Source organism: Populus nigra, chromosome 4 (genome assembly GCF_951802175.1).
Source record: "Populus nigra chromosome 4, ddPopNigr1.1, whole genome shotgun sequence".
NCBI classification, from domain to species: domain Eukaryota; kingdom Viridiplantae; phylum Streptophyta; class Magnoliopsida; order Malpighiales; family Salicaceae; genus Populus; species Populus nigra.
Genome location: NC_084855.1, coordinates 3,059,811 through 3,085,107, shown reverse-complemented (window position 1 = coordinate 3,085,107; position 25,297 = coordinate 3,059,811). Strand labels below are relative to the sequence as shown.

The 25,297-nt window shown below is 35.5% G+C and overlaps 2 protein-coding genes across 2 annotated transcripts; one reads left to right on the top strand and one right to left on the bottom strand.

The window, feature by feature from the left end:
- Positions 1-6,167: 6,167 nt before the first annotated feature.
- LOC133692178 (protein LONGIFOLIA 1) lies at positions 6,168-10,162 on the top strand. The gene is made up of 4 exons (XM_062112922.1): positions 6,168-6,515; positions 6,612-8,066; positions 8,179-8,365; positions 9,423-10,162. The coding sequence occupies exons 1-4, from the start codon at positions 6,369-6,371 to the stop codon at positions 10,013-10,015; spliced, it is 2,382 nt and encodes a 793-aa protein (XP_061968906.1). The 5' UTR covers positions 6,168-6,368; the 3' UTR covers positions 10,016-10,162.
- Positions 10,163-20,497: 10,335 nt separating this feature from the next.
- LOC133692183 (beta-carotene isomerase D27, chloroplastic-like) lies at positions 20,498-25,297 on the bottom strand. The gene is made up of 7 exons (XM_062112931.1): positions 24,923-25,297; positions 24,695-24,834; positions 24,008-24,100; positions 23,518-23,579; positions 23,183-23,289; positions 21,065-21,157; positions 20,498-20,816 (listed from the first exon to the last, which is right to left on the bottom strand). The coding sequence occupies exons 1-7, from the start codon at positions 25,185-25,187 to the stop codon at positions 20,776-20,778; spliced, it is 801 nt and encodes a 266-aa protein (XP_061968915.1). The 5' UTR covers positions 25,188-25,297; the 3' UTR covers positions 20,498-20,775.

The following is a 25,297-nucleotide window of genomic DNA, read 5'->3' as shown; positions in this document are numbered from 1 at the left end:
GTAGAGACTTAGTTTTGAAAAAGAAAAGAGGGGAATGTAGAGCAAAATATACTCCTGATAGAGGGTACAAATAGAATATGAATAATGTATAATCCTAATTAAGGTAGGTTCTAGCTAAGAAGATATTAATGATTAACCATCTAAATAATGTTAATGCCTAAAAAAAACCCTAATCTAAGGGCTAGGAGAAATACCCCAATAAAAGTAACTTCTTAATTTTATTATTTCTTATCCAGAGCACATGGGAAGCGAGTAACCACGTCATTCATTCGGATATACATGCTCGTGTCCTATCCTCCCCCCTCTCCTGATCTTGTTTGATAGAATCATGAATATAGAATATGTATAGGATCTTTGGAATGCGTTTGCTCTCTTTTGAAAATCAAAACCTCTAATAAGCAATGTTGTCACGTTAGTAGATAGAATTTCTTGTTGATATATAGAAACCTTGATTTTGAAAGAAATCCTGAACTAAGTCACCAGGGAGTGAAAGTCATGAATGTTCTGTGCATCAGATTAGAAGTTCATGTAAACGATCGAAAACAAATCATGCTGTGCAATATCCATGTATCTGGTTTTAATATATAATCAATATGTAAACCTGAAGGTTGTGGACAAGAACGCATTTATTCCATTAATGTGCCGCTGGAAGATGCATTCAAGACACTTCTGACTGTTTGATGGGATAGATGAACCAAAGTGTAGAATCAACGTGCGAGGTTATGGAGGCTATTTCACTTCTTCTTCTTGTTTTCTTGTTTTTTTTTTCAATGGAAGAGGCTATTTTACTTGAGATGATGCAATAATCATTGTATTTTAGTGCAAGCTTGGTTTTTAATGTTTGATAATTGAGATATATTTCTGAGGGATTCGAGATAGATAATTAAGGAGCAAGATCTAGCACAAAAACATGCTAATGCATCATGCATGTGCATGCCTCAAGCTAAAGCAATCCCTTCTCCTTCTCTTCCCATTCTCGTAGAGAATAAGAAAAAAATATTAACTGGGTAACATTGCACATGTTAGGAGAATTTGTGCTTTCAATCTCAGATAATTGTGACATTTGAGTCTGCTTGGCACATATTCCATCTATCTAAACTGACATGGGTGTTGTAGACTGTCATTAGATTCTAAGCTGGACAGAGGGAAGAAAGTGGAATATTATTAGCTTTCCCATGCTAGAAGACAAAGATGCCAACTCTCGAGTCTTGATCTGAATAATCTGCATCTAAATAAGGGCTAGCTTGTCAATACCCCCATTTCTTTTATGAAATAAGAGGTCTTGTCAATACCCATTCTTTATTCGACCACAAAGTTCAGATTAAAAGCCTTTCTTGACTTGACATAACAGAGCTAATAACATTTCAAGTTCACCCACCGAAATTGGAAAACTTGAAAGAAGCCGCTAGTTTCCACTTCATGCATGTAGCAGATGTTTTCTTAAGCATTTTGTTCCTTCAATCAATTAAATCAAGAAATAAAAGGTTACACTCAAAGTAAAAAGACGAAAAAAGGTTACTTTTTACCCATCAAGTGTGGACGTAGCGGCACAGTTGTGATAAACCAAGCGTAACATTAAGGAGAGTTGTAGCCATTGAAAGCTGAAACAAGACATTTGCAATGCGAGCTCTAGCCAGCAGGCTAGTTGATTTTCTTGCTTCCAAATAATAACAATAATAAAATAAAAACCTGTCCTTCGCCAGCAGTTAGGAGGGAAATATAATTAGATAGGAATCGAAACAGAAGCGGCAAAATTTGGAGTGGAAAGAGGCAATCATTTCATAAGATAATATAAAACGCCCATGTGACTTTAGGATAGAGTCAGAAAATTCAAAGCGGTCCAACTACTATACCCAAGAGAGAAGAATCAGACTCCCTCATCTCTCATCTCTTCATGATTGTTTCAGCATTCCCAAATCCATTTAGCCCAATCAATTAATTTTTATGATAAATTAAGTGCTGAGGGCATCCCCTAGGCATATGGGGCTCTTGCACAAAACAATCAAGGGCACATTTCCCTTGATAAGTTTTGAATATTCAATCATCTACTTGGCGTCCTATCTTCTTAAGTAGCTGACATTTGTGGTTCAAAGCAAGCTAGAGATGCATCATATGATCTCATATAGGCTATATAGGCTATAGAGTGAGGACCAACCAACCGCTAAGTCTTTTTAAACAAGTACATTTTGTATCGAGATGAGCGATGGGAATGAGTAACCCAGCTTAGCACATTAGAATACGAAGGAATGTGTGCGAGAGAGGGAGAGGGCCAGTAAGAGAGAACATGGGAGTTTCAGTTTGGAATCTGCGCCATCTCACCACATTCATGTAACCAGGGCATGGGGACTTGAGAGGGATGTGGGATCCACTAATTAACTGGACAAGTTTTCACTTAGAACCCTTTTTTTTTCTTGGTGGAACTGCTTCCACTTTTGAACTTGGCTACTGTGCTGTACTGATAAATTTAATTTTTCTCTTACAGTCGGAGGGTTAGTCAGATCAGGTGGGTGAGACGTTTGTGTAATTATAAAAGGGTAAATATTAAAGGTATGATGCAGATCTGAAATGCATGTGGGTTAAATGAAAAGGGATATGATAAAAGGTAAAGGAGAGGAGGCTGGATGCTCTTTTATATGATATACAAATCATAGACAAGACATGAAAGAGATATTAGGCAGAACTTATATAGATAGATGTACACCGAGAGAGACTCACATGCAGGAACGCAAAAAGCCATGGCTATTCGTCCCAGAGACAATCGAGAATATGGGGTGACAGCCCTGACCCTCAATTTCCCAGATTGAAACCCCACCTATATCATAAATCCATGTCAAAAAAGTAAATCACAGTGAAACTCAATGGGCCCTGTTTGGCATATACAGAAGGAATCAACTTCTCAGTCAATTTACGACTTTCTTGTTACAGCTGTTGAAATTTATGCGCGAGACTCAGTATCAGTAGCCTCAACCAACCTAGATGCCCGTTTTGGAGCTCAGTAGAGCTATTTCCGAGGGATCAGTCTAGCAATACCAAGTGACTCAAAGTTTACAGTTCAAGCACAGGACAAAAGTAGAAATAACCCGTAACCCATTTTTTATCATTTGCGCATCGGTCTTGGATTTGACTGCTTGGGCCCTCAAATTGAGAGACTTGCAGTTAGAGCACCATAATATCTCACTTGTATTTATTTTTTTAATTGCGGAGACACTGCTAAATTCTATTTTTTGAAGAGCTAAATCATATGATAAAGCTCGCAAATTCGAGATCTATCAACGAAAATACATGGAGTTGCGGCAAAACTGGACTGGTCTAGCTTATTGGATTAAGCTTGGCTAGGAACTTGCCAATTGAAGCTACCGCCAAATTCCAGATAATCTAAATCTGAGACATGTTACTGTTTTACGTAGATCTTGGAGATCGAGATGTCAAAGCTCCTCCGCTTCTACTGTACAGCACGCCCTTCTATATCGAGATGTCAATGTACACCAATTATTATTATTATTATTTGTTTATCTACAGATGATTATAACTTTAACACCATTTTTTTGTTTTCAATAATCAGATTTGTATGGCATGGATCCAGCGGAGTCTATAAATTAGATGCAGATTATTTTTTTGTCAATAATTAGATAAGCTCCTCGGCTCATCGCATGTTATCTGGCACTTAACAAACGAAGATGCGTGTAATTAGATATATGTAGGAGCATATAAATCCATTCTTGTGCGGTCAGTCAATTGATTATTGTTCCATGCATGAATTGGATTCTGGAATCTCTTGACGCGGACCAGGTTAGTATTTAAATGGATATATACAGGACATCCAGGTATGTGCACTCGAAAAAAAATAAAAAAATAAAGATGTGATATTTGATTATGATTATGATCTTAGAACAAGAACTTTTTTATCTAATAATTCATGTATATTATTGGATTTTAATATTATTACTCTTGTAATCTAATAAATAATGTATGTTTTTAAAATTGTATTGCTGTTGAATATAATTTTTATCACATCTTCTTGTAGTATTTCCCGTGTTTATTATTTTTATTAACATACATGTTATATCATATAATTGACAATGAATATTAAAATAAAAACTTAAAAAATACACCATTCACTAATAAAATTAACGGATAATTAAATAGTAATGCGATAATATATTTTATGATATCAAGTAAATTATTAAGATTTTATTTGTTATTATTTTTTAAAATATTTTTTTATTTTGAAATATATTAAAATAATATTTTTTATTTTTTAAAATTTATTTTTAATATTATCATATTAAAAAAAATTTAATTATAAAAAAAATTAATTTTAAAAAAAACTCAAAAAATATTTTTTCGAACATAAAAACAAAGACGGTAAGCCGGCTTTACCTGCAAATATTACGTGACGGGCTGGGTTACATTGCTATGACAGCACTGCTGGCACCTTGATTCTCTCAAACTGTACCCGGCATCGCCTGTTTTGGTGGGTATTTCTGCCAAGGTGTAACCAAAGTGATATGCCACGTGGAGGACTCTTTTAGCTGGACAGTCAACTTTTGGTGACAGTGAACTGGAATAGTGTCTAGTGTTGGTGAATAATGAACTGTCCCGCTTGGGGGGACGGTGTGAGTGTGTATAGCAGCGGGCGCCGCAACTCCACGGGTTGGTTTAAGAAATATTAGTGTTTGTTTAGTATGAAGTAGTTTATAGAAAAGTATTTTTTAAAATTTTTCTATGTTTTTTTTTAAATATTTTTTTGTTTTTATTTCTTGTAAAATAATTTATTTTACAATCAATTCTCAAATTTAGTTTATTTACTATAAAATATTTTCAATACTATCACCATCTCAGCACCACCACAATAACCACTTTTTATTTTTCACTACAACCCTTGTCATTCCTTGAACTCCATCGCCGCTTCATCAACCACCATAACCACTTTCTACACTATTATCATCATGTCACCACCATAATCATCTTCGTCACATTCATCGTCACCTCATCAACCACTACCACTTTCCTTTTTTATTACCACCATGACCAACTCGCGCTATCTTTATAACCATCATTGTCATGTTACCACCATCTCTTATTTCACCATTATCAATACCATTTTTTCTACTATTATTGTTATCTCGTTATCAATATTGCTATATTATCATCATTATCATAATCTTCTCACTATTTGCTTTTTTATTATCATTATTATTTTATTATCATTATCTTCTCTTCCATGACAACCACCATTGAAAAAATACTTATAAGAAGTATATTTTATGTAAAAATATTTTTCAAGGGAAACATTAAAATATATTTTACATGTGGAATATTTAACGCGAATATCTGTAAAATATTTGATGCTAAACAGTAGGACCTAAAAATTTTAACTTGCAACTTTTTTTAGGGGACTCATAACCCAATTAAATTTCAAATAATTATTTTTTTAAATCAAAACAATATCAATTAAAATTTACATGGGTTAACGTAAATTAACCTGTTACAGCTATTTCTTTCAACATGAAGTTTCGCTACCCAAAGTCCAATCCACCTTGGTAAGTAAAACCCCCTTATTTATCTACTCTCTACTTTCTCGTGATTCGCGTTAATATTACCAGTACACTTCTCTTGGCGTGGTTACAATACACGTGCACCCCATCGGTGATTGGTCAAACGTTCCGAAAATTGATACAGACCGACAGATCACTAAACAAGCGTCGACGGAGCACAGTAATTTCCTATTTCATGCTACATCTTAAACTCTTTTTATAATAATTGTTATTTACCTAACATCATACATACATATAATAATTATTATTTTTTAATACCACGGTAATTTTCGAAAAACTTTCGTTCAAGCACGAGCAAACTAATCGGGGGTAGTTTAGGGAAAAGGGGCGTCAATCTAAGTCGTCTTTCAAACCCACGAAGCTCAAGAAAATGGGGCATCTGACACGTAGAGCCCACGGAAGGTGGTCAGCTCAATGTGTGCGTTACAAATGGGAACACTTATTTCAAGCCCTGCCCTTCTTGGAGAAACCAAGTGGCATTTCCTGATTAGGCCCAAACTGCTAAAGAGTAAAGACTCATTAGGCTTTTGTAGTAAATAAAGGGTAAAACTAGTCATTTCGCCTGACCCCCCCCCCCACCTTTAACTTTGCCCACCCTTTAAAAGACCAGAAAAGCGGGAGACGCTGATGTAGGCGCAGTCACAGAGAGAAAGACACGCAGGAAATAGAGAGAAAGGGATTGAGTGAGTGAGAAATGAAGTCTGGAGAGTGAAGTATTTTCCGAAGAGAAAGAAACAAAGACTTTCCTTATTGAGAGCGAGCGTGTTGACGGGGAATCTAGAAGTTGTATACAAAGATAGGAAAAAAAAAATGATGGGAATAGTGCAAGAGCAGAACATGGAGAAGCACATAGAGAAGCAAATGGGTTGCATGGCAGGCTTCCTACAGATCTTTGATCGTCACCAGATTATCACTGGAAAACGCCTCTATGCCACCAGACGTCTCCCTTCATCTATGGTCAGCTATAGTCTACTCTCTGACCAGTATGTGTTCTTTGCTCTGTTTATCTCTTTTTTTTAACGTTAGTGTGTCATTATTTGTGGGAACTTTCAGGGTGTTGATTCTACTCCGAAGTCAGAGAAGTCAATGGGATCACCAGCGATATCAAGAGAATTGGAGAAATCGCAGCAAACAAGATCAATGCCTTCTCCAGACAGGTTTAAGCAATCTCCGGCAACGGAGATCCGGTCGCCGGCAGCACCGGAGTCTCCAATACCGGTTGAGATTCAATCAAAATCGCATCTTACTCCTCCTGTATTTGAATTGAAAGACGGCACGAAATCATCCTGGAGATCCTGCAAAGAAGCTCCAAGACTGTCTCTCGATAGCAGAGCAACTTTTGATGCGAAAGGAAGCCTTAAACCGAGAGAGATCCGTACCAATGCTGCAATTTTGTCAGTCAATGGTGGCGAAAACAACGTAGAGCAAGCAGACTACAATGACAAGCAACGCCGATCACCAAGTGTAATTGCGAGGCTCATGGGGCTTGAGCCATTGCACGACGCGGATCCTGATCAGATGAAGAAACCTGAACTGAGAAGATCTGCTTCGGAGTCTAGAGCCTCCAGAGAGCTGTTTCAGTATCGATTCATTGATGGAGTCAATTTTCAGTTAAAGCAAACACAGCAGCAAAACAAACAAAGCAATGTTTCAAGCAAAGGAGCTAAAGATCAGAAACTAAATGGCAGAACAGTAGATCCAAAAGCGTACAATGTGGTGCGGAATGCGAGAGCTGAACCAGCTAGAGCTCAACACAGAGGGATTGGACAGAGGAAGAGCTTCTTTGATTCAGCTGATTTCTTTCCCGAGCCAAAACAGACAGTTTCTATATATGGTGAGATTGAGAAGAGGCTGAGAATGAGAGGAATCGATGAGCCATCGAAAGATCTCGAAACCCTCAAGCATATCCTTGAAGCTCTGCAACTCAAAGGCCTTCTACATTCCAACAAGCCAGCAAATCAAATTAATCAAAGAAACTTCGTTTACGAAGAATCTCCGATCGTCCTAATGAAGCCAGCAAAATCACTGGCTTCAATGAACATGCCAGCTGGAAGAATCATCAACGACTCGCCTATTTCAAGTTTTAGACCAAGATCTGGTGTTCGTCGAGATCCAAACTATGCTGAGACATTGCCGGCAATGAGCCCCAGGCGCGAGCGTCCAGAGATTGAAAAGAATGCAAGGGGGCAAGTCAGAGGTAGGAATTTGAGTTCGCCAATGGGAAACGAAAGTGGCAGTAGAAGTCCCAGTAGAAGGAGACCTTTGAGTGTTGAAACGCAGAAGAGAGTTAGCAATGATTCGGTCGAGCAAAGAAGAGTGTCTCCGGTTCAATCTCCTAAAATCATTTCGAGAAAAACTGGGTTAGATCAGACGACAACTCGGGCACTTAGAAGAAAACCAACGGTTGAGATTTATCACAAGGATGACAAATCGTTTGTCCTTGCAGACGATGACTTGTCCGCTTTTTCCGAGAGTAGTGTCAGCACCTCTTCTCACGCTGATATGGAGGTGAATTTTCAGTATTTATTTTATTAATTAAGGGATTTATTTAGTCTCATTGTAAGTAATCTGTTGGTTAGCTGGTGTTAAATTTAATTACATTAATATTTTGGGACTGCAGAGGTCGAAATTAGAGGATTATAACGAAGGGAGAAATCTATTAGAGAGGTGCGATAAGCTGCTCCACAGCATAGCGGAGATAACTGCCAGCGAGTTGCAACCTAGTCCCGTATCAGTGCTCGACTCGTCCTTTTACAAGGAGGAATCTTCTCCTTCACCTGTAATGAAACGGACCGTTGATTTCGAAGGTAAGAGCTTCCCTGTTTCTGCCACTCTGTTTTAATATTTGCTCGGTTCGAGAAATTCCAGAGGATTCTCTGAAAGCTTAGATTTTTACAGATCGACTTTAATAGATTTATGACGTAGTTTCTGATTCTCTAATTTAGGGCTGAAATTTGAGTCCAGTAGATATCTAGACGTACTTGTAGTTACCGTAGTGGTCCTCCCCTTCCATGGCAGTCAAGTAAAATACATCAACAACTGACCGTGTCAGTGGCTAATAATGTGCCTAAAATATGGGGTATCGAACCGTAAAAATAGATCATGGGGGCTGGCTTAATGGGTCGCTGCTTAGCTACAACTCAGTAACATGGTAAACTATGCTACTAGCTTTAGCACCCTAAAGGCAGGCGATGGTGGTTCAAGTAAAAAAGGCAGAGGAGCTCCGGTTGTACAGTCACGTGGAGAGATGGTAGTGCTTATAGAGTGATGATGATCATCGGATTTGTGAAAACGACTGCGTATCTTGTGTGGTCCTTATTTATGACCGTTAAATAGTAAATACAGAGTAACTGGGATGAGTAAGGAGCTTTAAATTGAGCCTCAAAACAGGCACTGCTGCGAAATTTTACTTTATAAAAGAGAGAAAAACCCTGGATCTCCGTACTCTTCTTTCTTCTATAATTTATCCGCTTAGAAAAGAATACGCTTCCCTGAGCTGACAGATAGGTTTGCATTGAAGGCTTCCATAACAAATTAGAATGCTTGATGCCTGTCTTGCTTACTTTTAATAATGCCCACAATGTTACTGCCTTGGCTTCTTGGAGCTGAGCTGGCTTCTTGGAGCTGGCATATCTTTATTTTTATGATCGTTTGCTTTCTCTGTCAGTTCTATTAAGCCTTTGTTACTGTCATGGTCTGTACTCTGACGTAGACAGTGTTTCCTTTGTGTTAAAACTTACAAGTAAAGGAACATTTTAATTGACACAGCGCTGCCTATGAATAATGTTGTTGACTTGCCAATTTATCATAACTTTGGACGTTCATGGCTTATGATTTTTATTTATTTATGTATTTTTTGGTCAGATCAATTAGAAGAAGTAGAGGTAGAGGATGATATTTGGAGCACAACAATCTCAACTGCTGAGTCAAATTCCGATGACTCTGATCTTATGTACATTTCTGATATCCTCCGAGCTTCGAATTATTTGCCTGAGGACTCCGATATATTCCTGCTGCTAGAGAAGCAGCAATATCTTAAAGGGAAGGACACGTCCAAAGTGTCAACACTCCAAAGAAAGCTTGTTTTTGACACGATCACGGAAATTCTGAATCGCAGGAGACATTTGCCTCCTTGGAAGGCTATTAGTTTGACGAATCCTGAGAGCGGACCAATTTCATTGCAACAAATCTGGTCAGAATTTCAAAGAATTCGGGAGAGGGACGCATCAGATGACTTGTTTGAAGTGATATGTGGAGTGCTTAGAAAGGACCTGGCAGGTGATACCATTAATGGATGGGGAGATTGCCCAATTGAGATGTCTGAAGCTGTTTTAGATATTGAGAGACTGGTATTCAAGGATTTAATTGGCGAAACCATCCGAGATCTCGCTGCTTTTGGCCGGAAGGGAAAATGCAATCAAGGAGACCCCTTGCCTCGAAGGAAATTGGTATTCTGAAAATGAACGAACAAAAAAATAAAGCAGCCATCGTCTTTTTCGTTTTTTTTTTCATGTTTTTGTTTTCGGCAAGGGAGGATTTAACAATGTGGTGGGGAATGTTTAGTTTAATTCACCAGAAAACCAGCATATCTAACGTTTACTTCATTTAGTCTGCAAAGAGGGGAGGGAACCACGAATGAAAACGTTAAGTTAAACTAGGTGTATGTGTAAGCTTTCAAGCACACATGAGGTTTGATCTTTTAAAATATTGGGAAGTTATAAAGTGCATGGAAAGCTCAATTATTTTACCACTAAAAGAGAGTTTAGTCCACTAACAAGCAATGAACCATCATTGCATCTGCTACTCTGAAAATTATGGTCGAAAGTGTTAAATCTCCGTGACTCTTCAAGCTAGAGAGTAGAGCTAGGGTGTTGGTGGTCATCATACTTATCATGTCCACCACCACCGTGAGCTCAAGTATTCAAGAGAGACTTGCATGTGTTTTGACTGTTAGATAGTCCCTTCTTTGGATCGTGATGTAAAGAGAATCTCTTGGAAAAATCAGTACTGGTTGGCTTGGAAATGGATTTACCATAGGAGAGGGAAAAATGACAATTCGTTCTATAACAGGTAATTCCTGCTAAAATTACAGGAGTAACTTTTATCTGCATCACGCTTTATTCGTACCTTCTTCTTTTAAATGCAAGATGCAGCAGGTAGGGTTCTGCCCCTAAAGTCTCAGTGATATCAGCAAGTAGCCAGATAGGAAAAAAATTATTTCATGAACGACTGAGGTATGATCTACTGTCAAGGGTAATACATGAGTTGCCTACTAGAGGATTTAGATTTCGTTTGTTTATTTGAAAAGTGATTTTAAAAAAAAAAATTTAATTTTTTTTATTTGTTTGTTATTAAAAAAGTTAATAAATAAAAAATATTTTCTGGTAAAAAATAAATACTTTTCCATCAAAGAAAAATTTGGTTTGATTTTTAAAAATATGTTTTCTTTTTATTTTCGGTGGAAAACACTTTCTGAAAGTTGTGAAAAATTTAGAAATGTCATATTATTTACTGATTATATCAAATTTGGTCCTCAAACTTTTAATTGTTATATATATTTTGTTTTGAATATTTATTTTTTAATTTTATCCCTTAAAATTTAATTTTTATATTAACTTTGGTCCTCATTTTTATAATTGTTATTTGCTTTTCCCTTATCATTTTTTAATTAAAATTTATTTATTAAATTTGGTTCTCATTCTTTTGATTGTTACTTATTTTATTTGAAATAGTTTATGAAATGTTAATTATTATTATTTTAATTTCTTTATTTTTCAATTTTTTTATTTTTTAGATTTGATCTCTATTATTTTGATTATTATTTATTTTATTTGATATAATTTATGAAATTATTTTTTTTTTCAATTTCATTCTCATTCAACTTTTTAATTTGTAAGATTTATTTATCATTATTTTAATAAACTTGAAAAAAAATAAAACATTAATAAGTTATTTTCCAAACATAACCAAACACTGAAAAATATTTTTCAATTTATTTTTCATTACACTACCAAATATCGAAAAATAATTCACTTTTAAATAAAAAATTACTTTCCAGCAAACAAACAGGTTCTTAGTTTTATAGGATTTAAGGAAGAGTTCTAATATTGTTATATTGTTAGAAATCTACAATATTAAATTAGTTTTCATGTTATATAGATAAAGATAAACTTTAATTAGATAAGGATAAAAAAAAAGTGTTAGCTGCTTAGCAAAATCAATGTGAATTTTGTTCAACCATCGGTATCATGTTCTATAGTTTGAAAGGGAGGGAGGGCCACTAGGTTTGTAAGAAGAAAAGGCATGCGCAGCATTGTCTTTGGCAGATCTCCCCAAAACAAACACAGCAGCAGGAAAAAGGAGAGGACATGCAAAGTACCAATGTATTTGACGACAAAAGACATAGCTGTAGCTTACGTGATGAAGAAAACAAATATAATAACAGTTTGTTTCTTGGAAGAAGAAGACCAACAGTAACAACCTGTAGCAATCAGGCCTCTCCAACGCAGGCAGCAGCTTGTAACAGTCCTCCCACCAGCAGCCAACACCTGAAGTACCAGATCTTTCACATAACAGTTGGCTTCCATCACAACAGCAGATCAACAAACACGATAGCAGCCTTGTATTAGCAAATCACTCTCCAACAGCAGCAAGAAAACAGATCACGACAACAACATATTTCGAACAATCCAGTTGCAGCTCAGCATGTTCATGCCAGCAGTAACACAGCTTCAAGTCACAGTTAAAGAAGAATTCTTTCACAGCTTGCAGCAATGATGAGAGATGTTCAAATTGTTGAAGGGATCAAGAATCTTAACAATCAGAATTACACTACATGGTCAAGCAAGGCCAAGATTTGTAAGAAGTAGACAACAACAATGAGGACACACAACCAACCGAAGATATCATGAATAGAGGTCTACACAAGTAGAAGATTAAAGCCAGTAAAGCAATGTTTATCTTGAAAACCATGATTGAAGATGATATGTTGGAACACGTTTGGGATGCTTCAACGCCAAAAGAAGCATGAGACACCCTTGCTTGTATCTTCTCAGAGAAGAATGACGCCAGACACAACTAGACATGATGATTACTCAGTACTTTAATAAGGTAAAATCAACATGTTGTAAGATTTCCAAATTAAAACCTGAATCAAACTATCGGTGAAATAAGGATGAAAAAAATAATCATCCATTGTTTAAAAATCTAATATCAAAGTTACGTTGCTGCAGTACAAGGATTACATGCTTAACCATTGAGTTTGAAATTTTAGCCATAATAGCAAGAATCTCATTGAAGGGTGATATGGAAGCACTCTACACTAACAATGGCAGGAGTAAGCGGTGGTGTACTCGCAAAGATAGAAACCAAAATTTGCGCACTGATGATGAATATAATAAGGATGGTAATAAAAAGAAGAATTATTAAAGTAAGGGAAGCTTTCATAAAAAAAAAAGGATTATCTTCATCAAGGAGGAGCTTAACAAAAAGATTTGAAGGCTAATGTTATAATTATGAAAAAGTGGTCACATGAAGAAAGCTTATTGGTTTAAGAAATCAACAGAAAATAATGCTGCTATTTCAAGTTCTGAAAAGTAAGTTGAAGATGAATGGAATGTTGATACATCATTTTCCATAGAAGAGGAAGAACTAGCATTGACAATGACAATTAAAGATTAAATCAATTATGAGAGTAATTGAATTTTTTATTCTTGAGTGCTCTAATCACATGAATAATGATAAGTAAAGGCTACAACATCTGACAAAGTATAAAAAAAGTTGTGTGGTGGTAACAACTGACAACTCAAGATTACTAATAATCCACATTGATAAGACAACAACCACACCTCATTATAACTTTGGTAAGGTTCATCTTCAATAAGTTAATTATGTTTTAGATATGAAGAAAACTTTGGTGTCTATAACATAATTAATATTAACGAGCTATTATTTCTTGTTTGGTCCACATGATGTTAAAGTATACTAAGATTGTGATTATGACTAAGATTGTCACCATGATTTTGATCACGATGAGAAGCTAGATCAATAATTAAATTTTTCTTTTATTGATCCTTAGGAAGAGAAGATCCAATTACAAGTTCATAGCTCAAAGTTTTTTGTTTCCATATAAAGAAAAGGACATTGAAGTAGATGAAAAAGAGTTCTTGATTTTGATGATTTTGATAAGCCTGAATTAGTCAGTTGTCATAAAAATATCTATATATAATGAAAATGTCTCACCAGGTTAAATAGAAGAAAGTATCAATCAGTCTGATCTTGATGATGAGGATAATTTTGAATCTCCAATGTCTTTAGAGAATTGTTCAAACAATATACAAGAACAAAAGTTGGATGCAGAGCTAGAATAGTCATCTACAAAAATGGATGTTGTTGTTTTGGTTAAAAGTTTTGTTAGAAGAGTTATGCTTTTAAGAGAAGAGTTTCAGCGGTTAGAGACTTTCCTCTACTTTAATTATGGATTAAATGCTTCATGTCTTAATAAGAAAGAAGTTTTTGTGCAGAAGAAGTGTTCTAGTCAAGAGAAAAAAAATTTAATGGCTAATGATGTTAAGGGTAGAAGCTTCAAGAGAAAGATTTCAGATCTTTATGGTTCTAAAAAGGCAAAATTAAAATATTCAGTTGATAACCTTAGAGGTAAGTTACAAGAAATTAAAGACATGCAACCCTAAAAGTCAATTTTATTTGGAAAAGCTACGAATCCAGTTGAAGGTTTGAAAACACAAATATGGTTTGAAAGAATGCTATTGAGGATGTCATGAAAAGAAGACATTATTGAGGCAGGATGTTATGAAGAGAAGAAAAAAAATGAAAGAATGATGACAATTACTATTGAAAGAGAATATTAAAGTTCAATATTAATTAGGATTTAGATTCATAAGATTTAGAGTTTATAAGAGTTATTATATTGTTAAAACTCTATAATATTAAAATTATTATCTATTAAAGTTTTATCATTACTAGAAATTAATTAGCTGACTATTTTCATCTTAGTTACATAAAGATAAAAGTCTTAGTTTAAATAGAATTTATAAGGCTATATATAATCACTTTAAATATTCAGATTTAGAATAAAAAATATAAAAAGATAATAAAAAAAAATGTCAGCTGCTATATTTTTATTATAGCAAAACCAATGTGAATTTTGTTAAACATCGATTTTAAGTGAAATTGAAAAATGTGCGGATTTAGTTTGAAAGATAAATTTATTAAAATTCTGTTTATTTTTGTGTATTAAAAAAGTTTTTAAAAAAATTTAATTTTTTATTTTAAATTAATGTATTTTTGGTATTTTTATATCATTTTGATTTATTATGTTAAAAATAATTTTTTAAAAATAAAAAAATATATTATTTTAATATATTTCTAAATAAATATTACATTAAAAAATAATCGTAATCTCTAAATCCTGATATCTTAGATATCTGTTGCTCGGAGCTGCGATAACTTCCTGTTTCTGCACATGCTGCTGACTACAGCTACAAGATATTTAAATGCTTCTATTGTTTGCGTGTCTGCAAGGCTATTATTTGTGTGTCTGTAATCTTAATGGATTCGGTTGGCGCTTATAAATGTTTGATTTGATATGTGTCTATTTTCAGCCAGTTCATCTATAATAGATCATCTTGTGCAGGGAGCCCCTTTATGGCTTGTGGGGGAAAACGGGGAGAATATTATCATATGCCAACAAGTAAAATAGGACCCACTAACAATCCTTTCGTGTTTCAGATCTTACAAGAACTTAACTAGGAGAGGTTAAAGACTTGGGACCCTTGGGCCCCTGATTCATAGTACCAGAGACTGATGGAATTTAAGATTTGTCTTCAAAAAGTACCCGTAGAAAGATGCTTAATGGCCATTGCATTAACCAAATTAAAGCTACCTAGGGTTTTTTCTTTAAGCTTAGCACTCCCGTTTCCCGCATTACAACATTGCAGCTAAAGCAAGCATACCATTTGCTGCTACCTTTAAGTTTATCGAAGGTCCTGAAAAACATGTTCTCGTCACCTCTTTCCAGTAATTATTTGGTCGCTAGGCTCTGAGACATTCATGGGTCCTGTTCGCTCTGCGTTAGCAGCAATCTAACAAACTTTTCGTTGAAACAAGAAATGATGATGATGACAAAGAAAGGAAGAAAGAAACTCATGGGCCACTTCAGTCCTCCTGTAGGATTCGTTCTGTCGCCTAGTTTGAAGCTGTGGTTAAATGAAAGGGGTTGTGGCTGGTCCCTTTTTCATGCCCGTCATCACACCCGCTACCCATTTAATGCAAAATGTTTTGGCAGGACATTGTCATGGGCGCTGCTCTATCTCGATGAATTATTATGTGTATCGCATGGTCGAAGTACTTCGTATACCAGAATGGTTCCCATCATTCTAGCCCCACTTGGGCTTCGTATATTTTTGCTTTTTATCACATTGTTCTTCCCTTTTATTTCTTTGGCTAAGCTGCCAATGTGTGATGTGCACAGGACAACGAAAGCAAAGATACAAATGCAGTGGGGTTATAAAATGATAGCTACCTCAGCGCACAGCGGGAGCCTTGATTCCTTATTTCATTTCACTTTTCCATTATAGGTCTTGTGGCCCATTTCTTCCAGTTGGCTGGTCCCTCTTTGCTTTTAGGCCAGAGCAATTTTCTCTTTCACTTCTAAACAGGGTAAATATGAGGTCCTTCTCATCCTTGTGGAGTACTAGGCTGTCCATTTACTTGTTGCGAGAGTTAAATGGTGGTGGTGGCATGAGACACATCTCACCGCCATGGGCTTTCACTGTCTTTCTGGGCGGTACATTACGACATCTGTTACGAGGTAGGAGTTGCTCAAGAGTGCCCTGGATGATCAGGATATAGACGTCACGTTCAAATATAAATGGATGCTTTTGTGTGCTGGATGAGGAAATTAGCCAAGAGTAAAACAATAATCCTGGCACCCGAGATGGTAATGAATGGCAATTGAAGCTTCTCTTTGATGGAATGGTGGATGAGTGTCATCTTTTGTTAGGTCGAACTAGTAGGAGTCTTTTTTCTTGTGAAAAAATTACATATAGATAAAATATATTTTTCGAGAAAAGGACTAGGACCTCTACATTGATCTCATATCAATTAATTCAATTTTTAAATATTTTTTTCAATCAATTCTAACTGTAATTTCGTCTAAGTTATAGGTAAGAAGGTTTAACAAAAACAATATTATTTTAATTCTTTAAAAAAAAACTTAATAATTTTATTTAAATTAATTAGATCATGGGTCCATCCTAGTTTTTACCAGACAACTTTGATTAATTCTTTTCTTTTTTAAAGATTCAAGTTCTAAATTTATTAGGTCTAGAATAAATCGCAGAGGTTAATTCAGGCTTTTTATTTTTTATTCTCTTTTACTGCTTGTAATTTTCTCAAGAATTGGAATTATGTTTTTTTTATGTTTTAAATTAAAAAATTTTTATATTTTAATATCATTTTAATATTTTAATGCATTAATATCAAAAATAATTTTTTTAAAATATAAAATATTATTTAAATATATTTTAAAAAACAACCCCTCCAACTAATTAAACATTCTTAAAGCTAAGGATTCACAGCAGTGAAAAAAATTATTACCGTAATAAATGAGCATGAGGTCTTGATTAGTGGCTATCAAAACCTCTGTCCATTCTGACAATCCTTTTCTTCAACTTCTATCTTCCCCTCCGTCGTGTCAAGACTCACAGTGAGTCATGTTTTTGCCAATTGGAATTGGAGATGTTTTTTAACTCACTCATGCCTTCTTCTTCTTCTTCTTCTTCTTCTTTTTAAATATTCTTTCGCATAATTATTTATAATGAAGAATTCAGAGTTCTTGAAGAATACAAACTCAACTTTTCAAACGGAGTATTGGACCTTGTAATTTCTGTACTTGCTCCATGACATCTACCCATTAGCCAACAGGCCCGGCCCACACTCCACACCCCAGAAACAAGTCTGTATGAAGCCCACACTTCAACTTGCCGTAATGTAATGATGGGCCCAACTCAAGCCCACATTTAAGCTCTAACTTAAAGAGAGCCACAACCAACGTTATACAAATTTTTTTGAGCTCTCTTTGTCATCATTCTCCACTGCATGGTACCTCCACTTTTTCCTCTACACTTTTTTGGCTGATCATCGTTTTTTATTTATTTATACAGTGATTCTTTTTGTGAAGCAACGCAGCGTTTAGCTCTATTTACAGAAACCGGGGTTTATTGTTTTATTATAAGGTGTTAAAGAGCAAAATTATGGAAAGTTATGCCATTTTAACCTATGATATAATTAATCTTGAATATTTTTATGATGTGGCATGTAATTGTTCTTCAATGGTTTATTATTATTATTGTTTCCTGGCATGAAAAGGCTCTCCACGAGAAAAGACAAATCAATCAATCAATTATACAATCAATTATACTTAGTTGATACAGATGTAATCAATTAAACAAAATATTGAGTGCAATTATGCTGTACAACGCTCTGTGGAATTCACCAACAAGGACTTTTTTTTTTTTTTGGGGGGGGGGGGGGGGGGGGTTGAGTGCTGGAGGTGGGAATCCTGCTCCACCAATGTCCCGTAAATATTGCTGAAAAAACGTAAAACTTATGAGCATAAAATCTTGAAAAACAGAACTAAGATCTAGAAAAGAAGCTTCCTAGTGAGCATGTTAGCAGTTAGCAACAACAGGCTCATTCCTAAGTGAAAGAATTCCTAAATTTTCAATCTTGAAACATCCTTAGCTTAGCTGTATATTTAACCTTAAAATCCTCCCTTGCATTGGCTTTTTTACAGGTATGATGAAGTTTCACCTCCCAGGCTAGCAAATATCTTCACTGCAAGAGCTCTAAACTTATAAAACTCCTCCTGCTGCCGTCAGAAACCAGAGGAATAGCATTTTAGAGTAAGAGTTGCACAAAATCCATAGCTAATTAACAAAAGACCATACTTCAAGGCCAATAATTCAGGCGAAAGATTACCTTCAGTGCCTACAAATCTAGTAAACCCCACAACAAATGAACCTGCTGGGGTACGAATAAGACCACTAAATCCAGCTCTCCCTGGATCACCTAGAGAACTAATTCCATCCACGTCTAACTTATCAAAGTCCTCTGCAGGACGCTGCCAAGAGCACTCTAAAGGATATGAGGTGCTAGCCTCAGTACTCTTCCACGCCGAAATGCAATCAACAGCCATATTGTGAATGTTCTTGATAAGCCATCATCACCTCCATAAAAGTCGCCAAAACTCGTAATATTCTTGTGACGTCATGTCCACCACATAGAACTTAAGAATAAATTGGCAGAATTAGAAGAAGCTAGAGCCCTAATCCATGCATTGCATGGTATTGCTGCAACCGCATCCATTAACATTGCTCAATACAATTATGCTCCAAATCCTCCTCTCCTCCACGCAGTCCCTCAACAATATTGTTTATCGCAGGCCCGAACAACATCACTATGTTTGTGAAGTTTCGACAAGAATAAGCATGACGATGAAGTTCTTATTACTGTCAACATCATCAAGGTATTCGTCCTCCTCCATCCTTGTTAGTATCTATTCCGTCCGTTAAAAAATAATATAAATTATATATTAAAATTTTATTTAAAAATTTAAATTATTGAGTTGAAATGATTTTTTGATATGATATCAAAATCAATAATGAAGTAATCACGAGTTCGAATTTTATTATTTATATTTATTTAATAAAAATTAAATATAAAAAATCAAAATCAAAATGGTTTTTAACACCTATGATTGAGATCCAAACATAGCCTTTGTAGAATGAAATGATACCTCTTTGTAGGCTGCCCCCGTATGCCTTGTAACTCCACCGAGTTTCACATTTGAACACTTGAAAAGAGATTATCACGAAGGGTTTCGGTTTCAGCTGATTTTGTTTTGATATAATGGGTTGCATTAGTCAGTCACTCTCTTAACAAGACAGAAAATACAGCAGAAAAATCCTAGTTTGGACAATAGACAGCATATAAAAGGTGGGAGACAATCTTGGACCACCCTGCTGATTCTAAACCCTACAATAAATCGTCAATCAAAGCACTTTTCGTAATAAAAGGGCTAATTGCCTTCGCTGCGAGCAAATTTAAGAAAGTAGAGGTGCATCACCCTAATCAAGCCTCACCAAATACCGCGATTTTCAGAAGTGTCGCACTAGTTCCCTACTCGATAAACAATACTTGCTTCGAGGAAAGAATCAATGTTTTCACATTTTATCATTCTGTCCAAGGATCTTTCTAGTCTAAACTGTGACCATTGTTTGGCTTCATTTAAATGGTGGTCACTGTGATGATTTCATCTGAATGAAAGGGGATAAGGAGAGTTGATGGTAATAACTTTTGGATTTTGAATGACCTTTCATGTTTAGCGAATGACGCAAGCATTTATCACAAAACTCATGTTTGAAGTAATCATGATATGCTACTATCTTTTTAATTTTTCAAATATTTCTTGTCTCGAATATGTGTGACCGTTATTAGTGAGTTTCATCCAAAATCCACAGATGTTCCTTCCACATTGACATCACAACATTTCAATTACTTGTTAGAGCTATGGCTCTAGCATTCCTTACTGACCTTCTCTTCAGAAACCAAAGGCTATGGAATGATCTTGGAATCATGACATGTCAATTCCTGCTAAAAGCATCATGGGCTTGAGTACGTGGTCCCTTTGACATCTATCATAAACTGGGCAAAAAAAGCAGCACTTGAACAAATTTGTTTGACTTTTTCATTAAGGTAAATTACACATTAGCTTAGCAAAATGCATGGTCGATCGTTTTATTTTTTTATTTTTTATTTACTACCATAGCACTGTGAAATCTGAAATACCCTAGTTATAGGTTAACATGACTACATGAAAATTCTTGAAGAAACGGAGGAAAACTGCAGTAGATACACCATTAAAGAGGGATAAGAATAAAGAGGCACACACACTAATCTCTATGCAACTCAACAATATTGCCTATTTTTTACCAGTGTTGAACAAGTTCTTTCTTATTCCTCAAGTGGTTTGTTAAATAAGTAAAAAATCATTACAACATTGTGACTTATGACAAGTGGTCATGAACTTCTGAATTGAATAAACAGTATGAAAGAAATATCTCTCAATTAGTTGTCAGAATAAAAGGTTCTTATGGTAAAATGCCTTCCTGCTTCCTTCACAGCTTGCGTCGTCATGTTAGCTCGAGCATTGCATACTGTGCTTTCGGTTTTCTTTGCCTGCAAATCATATACACAAGAATTTTGTGAGTGAGAAACGAAATTCCCATTTTATATTCTGAACTTTGATGTTATTAATGTCCTGGTAGACTGTCCATTTAGAACACGTAAATCCTCTTTTGATCTATGTATGGCCTGTCTACTGATTGGATGTGATGCTTAGAGGCGTTATATAAGCTAAAACATACTTTGGAATTAATTAAGGATGCATGAGCATGTGCTTATGTGAGGGTGGTTTGGATCATTACATAGTTTATAACATGGCTGCTTGAATGCTGGATCTTCAGTTATCGCAGGAGGTTCCTGGCCATATATCATCTCACAGCTCATATCATCAAAATCTGTGAAAATCAAATAGCACACAGTTAGCATCTTAGCTGCAGTAGACAGATGCTCTTCATTTAAGTCATCATGTGTTGATTGCAAAATTATAATAAACAATGGTGGCCCCTGTATCTAGCTAATGATTGGTGCGTGGGAATGTAACGTACGTTCAACTTGGGTGCTTGTTGTGATACTACATGGGGTAGGTTTAGAATAATGTGCTTGTTTCGGGAACAGATGAATATTAGTGTCTTGCATTGAACATTGTCGACTTGATGGCACTAATCATGGAATCGTATATTTCTAACTAACGTTCACGAATTCAGGTATCTTTGACTGGATTTGCATAATGCAATTTTTATTAGCAGTATTCATCCCTGTGATGGAATTTTCACCTTAGATTGGATGGATCTAGTTGCATTTTGGCACCCTTAGTGGTTATACTTGGGGCCCTCCTTTGACATGATGAGCATGGCCTCCACGTTCTCTAGTGTAGGTACTGTTACTCCTGGAAGCATATCCCTTATTCTTTTGTTGCTTATCAATTGCTGTAGGCGTAAAATCAGGAATGATCGTTGTTCTTTTGGAAACTTTTCTATTTCAATGTTCTACATATTATAGAAAGTGTTGAATTATATGATGCATATTATAGTAATTTTACTTATCATGTATAGCGTATAGGTTTAATCTTTTGTAATGCTTTATAATCTTACTAATATATGCTACCCTACTTATATAAATAAAAAGATAGCTAACACATTATTTAAGCCTCTTATTCTTCTATTGTTTTTAACTTGGTATAAAAGCATTATTGTTTTATTGTTTTTAACATCTTAACATTTTTTTTCCTTATGGATCTAACACAAAATCATAACAACACAACTCCTACCACCATTGTTATCCTTGATCTGATTCTCTCTTCCTTCAAGGTAATTACATTGACATTGTCTTTCTTTTTGTTTGTTGAATAAGCTAGTGATTCTCTTCTTCCAACTCTTGCCGCTACTGCCACTGGTTCTCGTCTCGCAGCTTTCATGCCTCTCTTGAACACTCAACAATAATTTTTTTGAAGCTCTCAAACACTAATAATTATCTTTATTAGTAAATGCAAATGAAGTCATATCTTCTTGGTCATAGAGTGTTTCACTTTGTTGATGGCTCATTTCGTGTCCCTCTTCTCGACTTGCCATTTTCAATGGCTCTTCCTTTCAGATCAATCCATCTTTTCTACTTTAGAAACAACTTATTTTAAGCACCCTTCTCTCTCTCTTTTTTTCATGGATGTGATGCACCTTGTCATTAAGTGTCAGAATTCATGCAGTTCTTGGCGCACTTTTGAATAAGTTATTGCCTCTCCGGTGAACTCTAGAATTATACAATTTCATGGCACTTTCCAAGAAATCCGTCAAGGTGATGATTTTGTCACTATTTTATTTACAGAAAGAGAAGCCCTTGTTTGATGAATTGGCAGCGACTATAAGGCCTATTTCATTAAAGGATTTCAACTTATGTGTTTCATGAACTTTATGGTGAGTTTAAGGACTTTGTAACTAGTTTATCCACCAAGACTAACCATCTTTTCTACACTGACCTCTACAATTACCTCCTCACTTTGTTGACTTCCCTTAACACCTCTACATCATGGATAACTACTCTTTATAGCTTATATATCACTCGTAGTTCATGTTTCTCCCTTCATGGTTTTATTAATGTTGATTGAGTTGATAATATTGATGATTGTAAGTTAAGTAGTGCTTATCTTGTAAAGTTTGGTGCTACTCCTATCTCTTGGAAATCAAGCAAATAACGATCAAGATGGCAAGCACATTTTTTAAGCCTCCTATTATTTTCAACTCTACACATTATACACGTTCTTTGCAGTGCAAAATAAAATTTGAGAATATTGATTTTTTATGAATTATTCTGTGTTTGTTCTTCTTAAGATTTTCAAACGCAGTATCTTATGATACATACATACAAAAATTTGGTTCCTATGCCTGTTTGTCCGGCAATGCATATAGTTGCTGAAGGAGAATACTTACTTGGAACCATGCTAACTGGCATTCCAAAGGAGTGCTTGATAAATGTTTGACTTGGAACCTTGCATAGATTAGTACACATCCCAATACAGTCTGTCTCCTCTAAAAACCTGCAAGGTGTAGATTTGATGGCTAAAATACCAAGAGCAATAAAAACTTCAATGATGATTTGATAATTTCCATTGTGATGGCCATGATGGTAATGGAGAAGGGGAGAGCCTTGAAGCAACAAAGCAGATTGATTTGGGAAAGAAAGTGTCAACATATATGAGATAGCAGGGGTGCCTTATGACTATGAATTTCGTCTAGGTTGAAATTACAGAGAAGTTAATATTTACCTGCACTTTTTTATGTGAACCACATTCTTTTCTTTTCTTCCATTGAAGTCGGATTCCCGCACCTTGTTTTGTAAAATTGATAAAATCACTCTCGTTAGTGTATAACTCACAATTTAATACAGAATGCTATTAATTAAGACAAATTTAGGTTAAAAAAAAAGGGCAGAGCATGAGGGAAAACAAATATGAGTAAAAATATTAATGGTTGGAGGCCACCGTTAGTATTGGATCAGCAACTTCTTCTTCTTTCTGGCTCAATTCTCGATTTTTCAAGCTGCCATGAAAAATTATCTCTTGATGACTTTCTTCTGCTACTGGCATGTTTTTTCCCATGGCAAAGGAACTGAGGCCAGAGAGGGAAGAAAAAGAAAAGGATGCTCCACCACTATTTTTTTTTTCTTAAGGAAAAAAAATGAAAATTTTAATTTTTGGTGTAATTTCCATGTAAACCCATCTAAAACAACAAATCATGTAAATGGAATTTCCCTACCTCGCAGGGTCCGACTAGCCAAACAAAGAACAAGGTTGTGAAGGCAGCAAAATATTCTCTTGTAAACGTGCACTGTGGTAGCATGATCTTTACCTGCCACAAATCAAAACAACAACACTGATTTATTATAATATCGGAGCATACTATAAGGAATTTAGGAATTATTCCTCACGTGACAGAGATTGGTAGATAAAATAATTAATGGTTCGATAATATCTAAAAGGTCTTCTTGTAATGATTCATGTGTCTCTGTCTCAAACATGTCCAAATCAACTTTGCATCAAGGATGGAAGGAATGAGAGGAAATATTATCTCCTTTTGATAAAATAAATAAAGAGGAAGAGGAAGAGGAAGAGGAAGAGGAAGAAGAAGATGATGATGATGCATGTTTTGCCTCTAAGGCATGTTGTTTCAGATGGTGTTGACATTTACAGTAACAGCTTAAAAGATGCAGTCAGAATGCTTTATTTCATACACACGTAGATTTACTACTCAACTTGCATTATTTCTGGGATCGAAACTGATAATCTGAACTCATTTGTTCTCAAAGAAATAGAGATGAGAGGCCTAGGAGTTCCCATGCATTTCTCTCTATATATGTATGCATGAAACCTGATTAATAGTTTTATATATCGATAAAAACGACAAGAACAGAAAATAAACAAGAAAAATATGTATCGAACTTGCCAAGGTCGATATCGTTGCGGGGATGGCTCTATTAAGAGATTGAAGCACAAGCTCGTGCTGTTGAGTTGGACTGAATTTCCGCCATGTATCTCTAGCTGTCTGTGTCAAGCTCTCATAATCTCTCTTGCTGTTTCTCATCCCTGCACATGTTTTCGTGATCTGATTTTCTTTCCTCGAAAATGAAATGAAGAAAAGCCCATATGAATAATCAAAAGAAATAAACTAAACCTGTTGCATCTTGAAATCGCTGCGATAGATAGTTTATAGCTAGCTTAGCAAACCAGCTATCGTTATAGACAGTAGTCTTTTTCGCAAGTCCTGCTAACATATCAGTAGGATGCGAAGCCTTCTTTTCCTCTCCAGTCATATTATTATCTGGTGTTCTTGTTAGAACGGCAAGAACAGGAGAGCGATGTTTGAGCTTACAAGCACGCTTCTGTCGCGGCAGGGATGGAACAGGACTTCTAGTTTGACAAAGAAATCTTGCATCCATGTCTCTGATTGATCAAGAAGAAAGATAGGTTAAGAGGCCTAAAAATTCTGCACTGAGTTTTAGGAGGTAGTTTTTGGCAGAAGAGGAGCACAAGGCAACAAAGAGAGCTT

Bases quoted from the DNA above. Each gene is read 5' to 3' on its own strand.
- LOC133692178 (XM_062112922.1), top strand. From the start codon at position 6,369: ATGATGGGAATAGTGCAAGAGCAGAACATGGAGAAGCACATAGAGAAG. The intron at 8,067-8,178 runs GTGAATTTTCAG...TTGGGACTGCAG, and splicing joins CTTCTCACGCTGATATGGAG to AGGTCGAAATTAGAGGATTA. The intron at 8,366-9,422 runs GTAAGAGCTTCC...TTTTTTGGTCAG, and splicing joins ACGGACCGTTGATTTCGAAG to ATCAATTAGAAGAAGTAGAG.
- LOC133692183 (XM_062112931.1), bottom strand. From the start codon at position 25,187: ATGGATGCAAGATTTCTTTGTCAAACTAGAAGTCCTGTTCCATCCCTG. The intron at 24,101-24,694 runs GCAAGTTCGATA...GATTTGTGGCAG, and splicing joins CCGCAACGATATCGACCTTG to GTAAAGATCATGCTACCACA. The intron at 21,158-23,182 runs GTAAGTATTCTC...TGATTTTCACAG, and splicing joins GCCAGTTAGCATGGTTCCAA to ATTTTGATGATATGAGCTGT.